Raw genomic sequence first — 10,893 nt, 5'->3', positions numbered from 1 at the left:
TCAGCAAATGTTTGCCTGATGCCATCCTAGATTCCACTCTCATAGAGCTGGTAATCTTGCAGGGGAAGTGACACCTGCAGAGGTTGGGAATATGAGCTGCTTCTCGGTAGGTTGAATTTATTACCTCTTTTTACATTGAAAGTACAAATACAAATTGAGTAATGGGCCAGATGACTGAAATGAGAACCTGCACTCAGAGGTTCCTGTTTGTGTCTCTGCAGCCACCTCAGGACTCACGCATTTGGTTTGCTCTGAGCCTGACCTTCTGTGCTAGCAGCGTCTCTTCAGTCAGAGTGGAAAACCACAGTTGTGGCAGGGCTCAGTGCATTGCTGCTCCTGGGCGCTCCTCATCTTGGGTAAGCAGTTGCTTTGTATTTCTTAAGTAGTGAATTGAACTTTTCTCTCTCAGAAGAAGGTTCTGAAGGTTTGAATGGCAGTCCTTTTGGATTGTTAGGCCACAGTCACAGAACTCTCAACCTCTGCAGAAGGACTGTATAAGCTAGTCTAGTGAGTGGGTGCAGTTTTCCCTTCTGTAGTGTAGGGTGACTTATGTTAAGATCATCAGAAAAAAGAGAGTAAGGTTTGCTCTTAATAAAAGTGTAAATGATGATGATAAGGCTTTAGCTTTTAAGTCCAGCTTGATGCTGAAAACCACAAAGCTGTGGCTTTAGGTAGAGCTCATAGCAAGACTCTTCCTTCACTGTTTATCTTATTTCAGTCCTTGGCAGACTAATATTTAACATTAAGAAGTCATGAACTGAAAACTCACAAGAGAGCTGGACTATTGTCCATACTTGTCACTCCCTATGTATAGCCCTTACCTCAGGAAGGACTGATGTAACGTGGTTTAGGTAACCTGCTTCCAAGGCACAAACAGGAGTAATGACTTCCAAGGTCGGCTTCTGTTACGGGGCAGAGACGAGACCCAGAGTGGGTCAGCCTCAGGCCAGCCTGTAGGGTGTGGGTTCTTACTTCATGCAGGAAAGAGTTCACAACATGAGTCCGGGTGGTTTTGAGAGCATGTTTATTAAGGCTGGGGATAGTGAAACAAAAGAAGGACTTAGGGTAGAAGAAGCAACAGGGAAGCAGGGATTGGGGGATTGCCGGCCTCTATCGCACCTCTCTGTTGGGAGAAAAATAAGAGAGGTTGCTATGTTTTAAACACAGGGCACAATGTTTTGTGTTAATCTTAAATTTATTGTATTTTGTTTGCTCAAAGCTGATTTCTTTCTCAGCAAATGTTTGCCTGATGCCATCCCAGATTCCACTCTCATAGAGCTGGTAATCTTGCAGGGGAAGTGACACCTGCAGAGGTTGGGAATATGAGCTTCTCCTCGGTAGGTAGAGAGCCTAGGGGGTGCTCTGCTTTGGCTCCCTAAAATGTTAGAGGAATGAAGTGAGCTAAGGCTGGGCTGCTGTTAGCTCACTGGAAAGTCAGACAAAAAGGGGGCCTTGAAGACAAGTTCAGGGTGTTAGTCTAGGATGAGTTGCCACTGCCCGCTGCTCCCCTGGTTACAAGTCTTGTAGGGACCCTTAGAGTTTAGGGGAAAGTAAAATATTTGTGCCCAAGAAAAGGCATGGGTGTGCTCCAGAGAGAGTGTGCATGGAGTCTTTGGAGGGTTTTTATCTCTTCTGCAGGGTGGGAATCCTAGGGGAGATCTCAGGGGAGGGTCTTAACAGAATATTCATTAGTTTTCCAGGTGTGTTCTTCAATATGTTGATTCATCAGAATGAGTGTATGGGGCAGTTTGGGATTCTCTGGTCATTTTCACTGCTCTGCTCTTATCTTGGGCCTCTCTGGCTCTAATTGGGTTTTTTGTTATTTGTTCCCTTGACTTCATCGGTCCTTGGGTTTGGCTGGCGCAAATGGCGCTAGCTGGGTCTTTGTTACTTATCTCCCAGACCAGGGTGATTTAAGCTATGTATCTCTGGTTAGCGAGGAAAGGTATTAACCATTTGCTCTCAAGTATCCTTGGTTAGGGGAGATGAGGTTTTGCAATCCACTAGCTGGCTGTAAGTTGCTCAAGCTGTTTGGCCTTGTTTAATTGTCTTGTTTCAGTTGCCCTGTTCCATTTGCCCAGGACTTTCCTTAACTGCTTATTATCCCGCCTCACTTCTAGTAGAGGGTTGACTGATGTAACCTAGACTGTGTTACAGGAAGCCTTGTAACCTATCAGGATGGTCTTGGAAGGAAAAACAAGGACATATTTTAAGAGCGTCATTCCTCAGAATGGTTATGTGGTCTCTTATACTTAAAAACATCTGAGACCGCAGAGGTGCACAGCCAAGTGTAAATTGAGGGCACATAGAATTGCAGGTGGGGCTGGCTGTGTAAGGGAAGGGTGTGCCATTGTGTTTGCTCAGTGGTTAGTTGTCCTTCCTAGGGACAAACACTTTGAGACAGCACCTTTCCCTATTTTGTCTTCTAATATTGTGATATGTGGGGGTTATTTTCACATCCTGTGTGGTAGTCTTATTGTCATGAGTCTCTCATCTGAAAATTTTTTTTTCTGTCATAATTCTGTCAAGGATAACAATTCCCCTACACGATTAATAATAGGAAAGCAGACCCCTACAGTTATAACTCCCCAGGAGTGATAGGAGATATTTGCCAGGTATTATATAGTGATAAAACCATGAGCTCAGGTCAAAACATTTAGCCAAGATACGAGATAACTTACTATGTAGGATTATCTCAAGAATATCTGCTGAGAAGATAAATCAGTGTCTGGAGAGGTAAGCAGAGTAGAAGTTGAGAATTCAAATGGAGCCTGTCATTATTAAGGTGCCTTAAAGTGCATCTGAACGCTTTGGTGGATTTTTAAAGACTGAGACTTATTTTATATACTGTGTGTCCTTAATGTTGTCTATACATTCTTCAAAACTGACTTTAAAGGAATCAACATATACCGAAGCTGATTTTACCATAGACTGATATAAGCAAGAGTCAAGTTCTTACAGCGTATTTCTAGTCACGAAAGCATCACCAAACTTCTAAATAAAGACTTCAAACATTTATAATATTGAACACTGAAATAAAAGTGAGCTCTATATACATTTAGGAAAGATTAATAAAAACTATAAGGAAATATTTTCCAACTCATGTTTTCCAGTTTGTGATTGCAGGGAGCAGGAGCCCATCCTCAGGGGTAAGGCGGGACCCACCCTGAGCAGGATGCCCCACCATCGCAGGGACGCTCACACCCATCCCCGGATTGGGACAATTTAGTCATCCCAGTTAACCTAACCGGACTCCCTGGAGAAAACCCACACAGACATGGGGAGAACATGTAAACAGACAGTGACCCTGGCAGGGAATCATTTTTTTTCTTATCATTGTTATAATGAAATGATGTTGAAAAAACTGAAATTATTTGAGAACCTGATGTATATAAATACAGTTGACCCTTGAATAACATGGTTTTGAACTGTGTGAGTCCACTTACGTGCAGACTTTTTCAATAAGTATGTGCAGTACTGTAATGTAGTTTCTCTTCCTTAGGATTTTTTTAATAGCATTTTCTTTTCTCTAGCTTACTTTATGGTAAGAATACAGTATATAATACATAAAATATACAAAATATGTATTAATCAACTGTTTATGTTATCAGTAAGGCTTGTGGTTACTAGTAGGCTATTAGTAGTTAAGTTTTGAGGGAATCAAAAGTTATATTTGTGATTTTTAACTGTGTAGGGTCAGCACCCTTAATTCAGAATTTGTTCAGATATATGTCAGAATTTATATATACACATACGTATATTCAGAAATTCCTATCATATATGTATGTGCATGACTATTTACAACTTAGTGACTACGTATGTATATGGTAGGAGTTTCTGAATAATTACCACTAACTAGGACACTGAAACTTGACTAGAGTGTTCTGAGCCCTGTTAACTCATGGGGCAGGTGGTCACTGGGCTTTCACCCCAGGCCTTACTCCAGGCTGGCACTGGAGATGCAGTGGCACATAGCACAGTTCTTGGCCTCATGGAGCTTTTAATCTTAGAGGGGTGAGGATGGAGATCAAGACTTAAATAAGCTCACAAATGAATGGACAATTAGAAACTGTGACGAGCCCTAAAGGAAAGATCAATAGTACTATTAGAATATGTGCCTGAGTATCTGGCCCAAGAAGGGGGCTCAGAAGAAGTTTAACTTGAGATCTGAAAGTAGAACAGGAGTTTACCAGGTGAAGGGGATGTGAAGAGCATTTAATCAGAGGGAGCAGATTAATATTATTTCAACAAATGACATTCAGAGAAGTTTTGCCCTAAAACATTGGTTACTATCACAAACATGGAGGTGCAATACAGGGTAGTAAGGACACAGGCTCTGATCCAGAATGCCTGGGTTTGAATTGTGGCTCTGCCACTTGGTGTGTGTTCTTAGGCAAGTCACTTACCAATCTGTGCCTTAGTTTTCTTATGTGTAAAATCTCAGGGGGTTGTTGTGAGAATTAAATTGTTTAATGTGTAAAGTGCTCAGACAATACCTGGTGTATAACCTTCTCTGGTTTTTTACATATCAACTATTGATTTCTTGTGTGGTGCTACATTAACTAGAGGGATTTTACAAAAGTCCGATCCTTTAATGTTAAGGAGGAGACCCAGGTAGATTGAGTGATTTCCCAAAGATCAAAGAATTAGTTAATGGAAGGTCTGACCTAGGGAAGAGAATTTTTTTTTAGATTCGATTTCGTTCTTTTTTGTTTGTTAAATCACAGCTTCTCTATTCATTTATGCAGTTCTAATGGTGCATTTGAGTACTTAGAACTGAAAATGGGTATCTTTTATTCATCATATTGTTTGCACATTTCTTAGAATTTGTTTGAAAAATACTTTGGGTGTGGCTCTGAGTGACTTGAATTTGGTGATCAGATTCAGGGTCTTTTTTGGGATCGATGGTTTCCTCTTAAAATAGAGTGGTTCAATTGCAGGGTAGCTAAGTTGATTTTAATTTGATGGTCATATTGGGCACTATCAGCACTTATCCAGTATGTGCTGGGTACTTGACTGGTACTATAGCACAGGCATGGTACACTCATAAGTAGGACATGTATGGTTATGCCCTCAAGAATGTGGACCTAACGCCAATACAAAAGAACCTATGTACCCCAATGTTCATAGCAGCACAATTTACAATAGCCAAGTGTTGGAAGCAACCTAAATGCCCATCAGTAGATGATTGGATCAAAAAATTATGGTACATATACACAATGGAATACTACGCAGCAGAAAGAAAAAAAGAACTACTAAACTTCACGAGAGCATGGATGGAACTGGAGAGCATTATGCTAAGTGAAATAAGCCAGGGGGTGAAAGACAAATACCATATGATCTCACCTATAAGTGGAACCTAACCAACAATGCAGAGATGCAAGGAAAATAAGACCAGCAACACTGAAAGGAAAAGAAATCAACAGAGATAAGAGGGAAGGGGGGGGGCGGGGAAAAGGAAGGGAAGGGGCAAGTCAAGGAACATATAGCAAGGACTCATGGACAAAACCAAAGGGGAAGAGCTGAGGGAGGGAAGGAGGGAGGGGGCAAGGGAAAGTGGTGGGGGGTAGACAGAGACAAATGTATTTGAAAAAATAAATTAAAAAAAAAAAGAATGTGGACCTAATGTGGTTTGATGTTAGACATATAAAGCAATTATTACTTCTCCATGCAAATGGTGCACTCCTTTGGGATATGTATAAGAACTGTTTGCTGGGCAGTGGAGGGAGCCCAACCAACTCCCTGGTGAAGAATTCACCCAGAAATTGCCAGGGATCTTAGGGGTCCTCGATATGATGTATTAGAGTTATGACATGCTATAAAATGAGCTCTTTATCATGTTCACCTGTGTAAGTGTGGGTGAGGTGGGTGTCCTGGGGCAGGAAAAGGGCTGTGGTATCTTGAGAGATATCTGTGTTTTCATTAGATGTGCTTACACTTAGGGAACTTACTGTTACTTTTGGTACATCGGAGTTGGTGTCGTAATTATCTACATTGGTGTGATGGGATTCAAAAACTGAAAACTAAAGGTTTTCCAGTTCATTATGATTACTCATTTGCTATTCTTATAAAGGTAGATGCTCTGAACCTACAATCTACCCTGAAAGTTACACACTCTATTTCCAATCTTTTAGGTTATAAAAAAAAAAAAAAAAAAAAAAAAGATCTTAATGCTTTCTGTTTTTCAAAGCACTGTTACCTATATTATCATATTTGATTCTTATCTTATTAATTCCCATGTTATAGGGGAGAAACTGAGGTTCAGCAAGGTCAGCTGACTTCTCTGCATAACTTGGGACCCAGGGTAGGACCTCCTTGAACAGTTTGACCCTGGTTTTCCAAAGGGAGGGCTTTCTGGATTAGAATAGGTATCTTTTAAGAAATTTTTTATAAATTAAAATGGCTACCATAAGTGCTGGACTTCCCACTAGAGCTGGGTAGAGTACTATGGTGTTAATGCACAAACAAACAAAAACACCTTCCTCGTAGCAGGTTCTGAGGTGGAATTCCTCCAGTGGCTGGATGTTAGGGGTACAGGGATCATGGCTGAGATCAGCCACAATAGTAGGTAGGAATGCACAGCTCATTGAATTTTAACTCCTTGGAGTTATGTCCTTCTGTTTCATTAAGAAAATTGTGGGGCACTGTGTAAAACAGTGACTCCTTTCCCAGGAGCTGGTAGATGCAGTGGACTTAATACCACAGAAATAATATAGACATTTGAAAGATAACTTCACCTAGTTCTTATTCTACCCATGCTGCCCTGCCTAAAAAAAAGTTGAAAAAATAAAATAAAATAGCTTTCATGTGGCTTATTTGTGTCATACAGCTTGGTGAATTTCTTAACTGAGTTGAAATCTTTTCTCTTGTTTGTATATTTCCTTTCTCACATGTCCTGATTGTTCTTCAAATGTTTAAAAGTAGTAGTTTTAATTTAGTTGGAGGGATAGGTAAAAATTTCAGGCTGAGAATACTGTAATCTTTTGTTTATGTGAAACTTTCAGGTTGTAGAATGTCTGGGGTTGTCATCTCAAGGGTATCCTGAAATTATTTGCTTTTTCTCTCTCTTTTTGTTTTAAAGATGTTATTCATTCATTCATTCATTATTTGTAGGGGAAGGGAAGGAGAAAGAGAGGGAGAGAAACATCGACGTGAGACAGAAACATCAATCAGGCAAGCCTCTCCTGGGGACCGAACCTGCAATCCAGGAATGCACTCCAACCAGGAATAGAACTAGCAATCTTTTGCTTTGCGGGACAATGCTGAACCCTATGTCGTACCAGTCAGGGCACTTTTTTCCTCTTGAAAAGCAACTTTCATTTAATCTTCCCTTATAGCTAATTTAAAAGAGCTCCCAAGTGACTCACCCAACACCACTATTTTGGTTTATCATGGCAGTTACCAGCATTAGCTGTTTTATTATTCATTCATTTGTTTCTTTTTTTCCTCTGTCTCCCCCACATGCAAACTGTATGTGAGCAGGGGCCTTGTCTTTCTTGTTCAGTGCTGTACCCTAGAGCCTCAGGCAGAGGCTACCCTATGGAGGAACTCACTGTTGGTTTGTTAAATTAATGAACTGCTCCTGAAACTATTGTCTGATTTTTTTTTTCTTTTATTTTAAGATTGAAAATTGAGGGCAGCATGATTTGGCTACTGAAACTCATCCTGATGCCAGGATTACTGGGTAAGTGGAAGCCAGGAGAGCAAGTGACAGTGGGAGTGGGAGAGATGTGATTGCTCTTAAGTCTCATGCCTTTTCAAGAGCCGGCTTTATGTATTTTCATTTCCCCTTGGTTTGTTGGTAACGGAAACCCTAACCTGGAACTTCATAGTTTTGTGGAAACAGTTGTTTTGCTGAAATAGCTGTTTTAGAAGCTATGTAGTAGACCCTTTCTTGGAAAGCTGAATCTTCCTGTGTTTCTAGTGGAAACAGAATGCCTTGGGTCCTTACTGGGTATTCTAGGACCCTCCTATGTGATACAAAGAAAACTTCACTGTGGCATTCCTACACTTTAAATTGTCATCTTTAAAACCACAGCTAGTGCCAGATCAGGAAATGAAATTACCAAAGAAAGTCCCAGAATCCCTGTAATTGTTTTCATGCTTTAGCCACACCAGCCTTCTTGCAGGTCGTCCAGTGCACTGAGCTCTTTCCTAATTTTGGGTGGTTTCTTTTGCATGGAACCTTTTCTCCCCACCTTACCTTAGCAAGCCTGCCTAAAGCTTCTTTATCCTTCATGTTTCCCCTTAAGCTCTACTTTCCTCTAACAAGCCTGCTCTGGCTGCCGCCTCAGACCAGGCTGGAGTTTCCTGTTCATAGGTAACCTAAGTGCTCAGGGCTGCTTCTTGTTGCCCATTGCTTATCTTCACTTCTTTTTAGCTTTGTATCCTTTTTCCCTATTTTGTCTTTCCCTGTGTCCCATAGATATGTCTCTGTAGGAAGAGTAAATTAATAAATGTAGGTGCTTCGCTCTCGTAGCCTTTTATTTTTCTGTTTATTAGTTGTTGTTGTTGTTTTTTTTAACTGTGGATGGTGACCTAAACACTGACTCAGTGAAGTACACAAAAGAATTGCCTTTGCTTTAGTTTAGGCAACCTAGAGTATACACAAATACGCACACACAACACACACATGTGGTAATGGTATGTATTAGAGAATATTTTCATGAATTTTTTAATGATTTAAGGGTTACTTAGATATTTTCCCAGTGGTCTGTAAAGTAGCTTACAGGTTTTTGCCCTTCTCTTCAGAGAGTTAGCAGTCCAATCCTGGCCCTGGCTGGTATGGCTCCATGGATTGAGCACTGGCCTGAGAATGAAAAGGTCACTAGTTCGATTCCAAGTCTGGACACATGCCAGGTCCCCGGTTGGGGGCATGGGAGAGGCAATCAGTCGATATTTCTCTTGCATGTAGATATTTTTCTCCTTCTCTTCTCTCTCTAAACATAAATAAATAAAATCTTTAACAAAAAACTAAACAGTATGTCATGGCGTAGGTGAATCAGAGTTTTTGTACTTCTTTGTACAGAGGTTTTCTTCCTGTAGAAAGTCTTACTTTTTTTAGCCATTTAGCCTCTACAAAGGTTACCTGTCAAGTGTAAGTTTCTCTTCGCTTTCATTGCTGCTCTTGCTTTCTAATACACCTTCATTTAATTCTAAATATAACATGCTTAATTTAAAAAAAAATAGCTTCTTATACCTTTTACCACATGTAAATTTGCTCCATTCTTCCTGACAGGAAAATTCCAAATAGTTTTTGGAGCTAATTTTGATTTATTTCCAAGTAATTTCCTCTGAAGTCTTTAGAGTTCATGTTTTCTTTTATGTCTTCCCCACTGTTTGTGTATGCCTGCTGCTGGGCAGGAAGTTACCACTCTTCTCTCAGGGCCTCAGCTTGGATGAAAAGACTGGCACATTATCCATTTTCCCCTGTGTGTTCACTTTGCTCTTCTTTGATATAAACTGGCCAGTATCTAAACATGGTTTTCTTACTTTTATTTTTTAAAGATTTTATTTGTTTTTAGAGAGAGGGAAAGGGAGGAAAAAGAGAGGGAGAGAAGCATCAATGTGAGAGAGAAACATGGATTGGTTGTCTCTCGCATGCCCCCAACTGGATACTGGTCTGCAACCCAGGCATGTGCCCTGATCGGAATTGAACTGATGACCCTTAGCTCTGCAGGATGATGCTCAACCAACTGAGCCATGCCAATCAGGGCCCAGTTTTTACTTCTGAATCCCTTCACTTCTTTTGCCCAGCCTCCTCCCCCAACCCCCTTTTCCTCTGGCACCCATCTGTCTCTAAATGTGTTTTTCTTGATGTTGTTGTATTTGCATAAAGCGTGTCTTGTGAAATCAGAAATAGCTGTATAATGGTTTTCTCTTTAAGTGAAAAGAGAAATTACTTGAGTGGCCTACAGATAGTGGAGTGGTACCATGTGTTCAGACACCTAGAGACTGAAAATCCAGGGCTGTAGGCAGAGCTGGAGGGGACATGAGGAGAAGTCGAACACAAGGCAGATTCAAGGGAAGAGCTGTGTGCTCTGTATTGGCCTAATTACAAGGACCTGCAGCACAGCCAGCAGATTCAGAGATAAGCTTTTGTAAAGGAACTAAAGAAAAAGAAAAGAAGAAGGAAGCAAGAATACCTGTGAATTGGTTTGTCAGATAGGGAACTGGTGGTAAACTAAGAGTGACAGATATCTCAGTTCCTGTTTATGGATGTTTAAGCACATCATCTGAAAGTAAGGACTCCAGGGCTTTTCTTCTTTCTTTAGAAAGGAGATGGGGTCAGGGAGGAATTCTGGAAAAGGGGAAGGGACTAGCTAGGCGAATGGAACCAGTTTAGTATTTATGTAGTTTGAAGATTGCAGAACGCCCTGATTTGAGCCACATGGGTGATTAGAGGGTATTTTTCTTATTCTTGGGAAGGCCATGCTGGTTTGAGTGAGGGGCCTTTGAATAGTTTGTCCACATTGGCATCTGGGGGAGGGAAGGTGTATGGTACTTGATGATTAATACTGATTTTTGTTGTTGAGGATATCTGTCTAAATGTCTTCTCTTGCCTTTGACTTCTGTAGGTTATTTTTTGGGTCTGAATGACTCAATTGTTTCCTCCCTTGAGCTAGCAGTCCACGTGGGTGATTCAGCCCTGATGGGATGTGTTTTCCAGAGCACAGAAAAGAAACGTATGACCAAGGTAGACTGGATGTTCTCGCCAGTGAAGCATGCCAAGGTAACTAGGAGGAAATATCACAGTGTAGTAGAAGCCCTGGCTGATGGTGTCAAGACAGTGGGGGAGAGGGAGAATCCAGTCTTCTGCCATAAGAGGTTGGGCTCTGGGGCTTGTCAGAACTCTTCTCAGCCTGGCTGCTTGGCGGTGCAGTCAGCTGGTCA

General features: G+C 41.1%; 1 protein-coding gene across 1 annotated transcript in view; it reads left to right on the top strand.

Moving 5' to 3' along the window:
* Window positions 1-304: 304 nt before the first annotated feature.
* Window positions 305-10,893, top strand: part of JAML (junction adhesion molecule like) — a 36,131-nt gene continuing 25,542 nt past the window's right edge. Inside the window, exons 1-3 of the mRNA XM_054592337.1 lie at window positions 305-356; window positions 7,623-7,684; window positions 10,578-10,732. Of these exons, the coding sequence (XP_054448312.1) occupies window positions 7,642-7,684; window positions 10,578-10,732 (198 nt within the window). The 5' untranslated portion in view covers window positions 305-356; window positions 7,623-7,641. The remainder of the gene's footprint in view (window positions 357-7,622; window positions 7,685-10,577; window positions 10,733-10,893) is intronic.

Source organism: Pteronotus mesoamericanus, unplaced genomic scaffold (assembly GCF_021234165.1).
Source record: "Pteronotus mesoamericanus isolate MK-2021 breed Mesoamerican mustached bat unplaced genomic scaffold, CSHL_Meso_final scaffold_36, whole genome shotgun sequence".
Taxonomy (NCBI): domain Eukaryota; kingdom Metazoa; phylum Chordata; class Mammalia; order Chiroptera; family Mormoopidae; genus Pteronotus; species Pteronotus mesoamericanus.
This window is presented reverse-complemented; position numbering and strand designations above follow the sequence as displayed.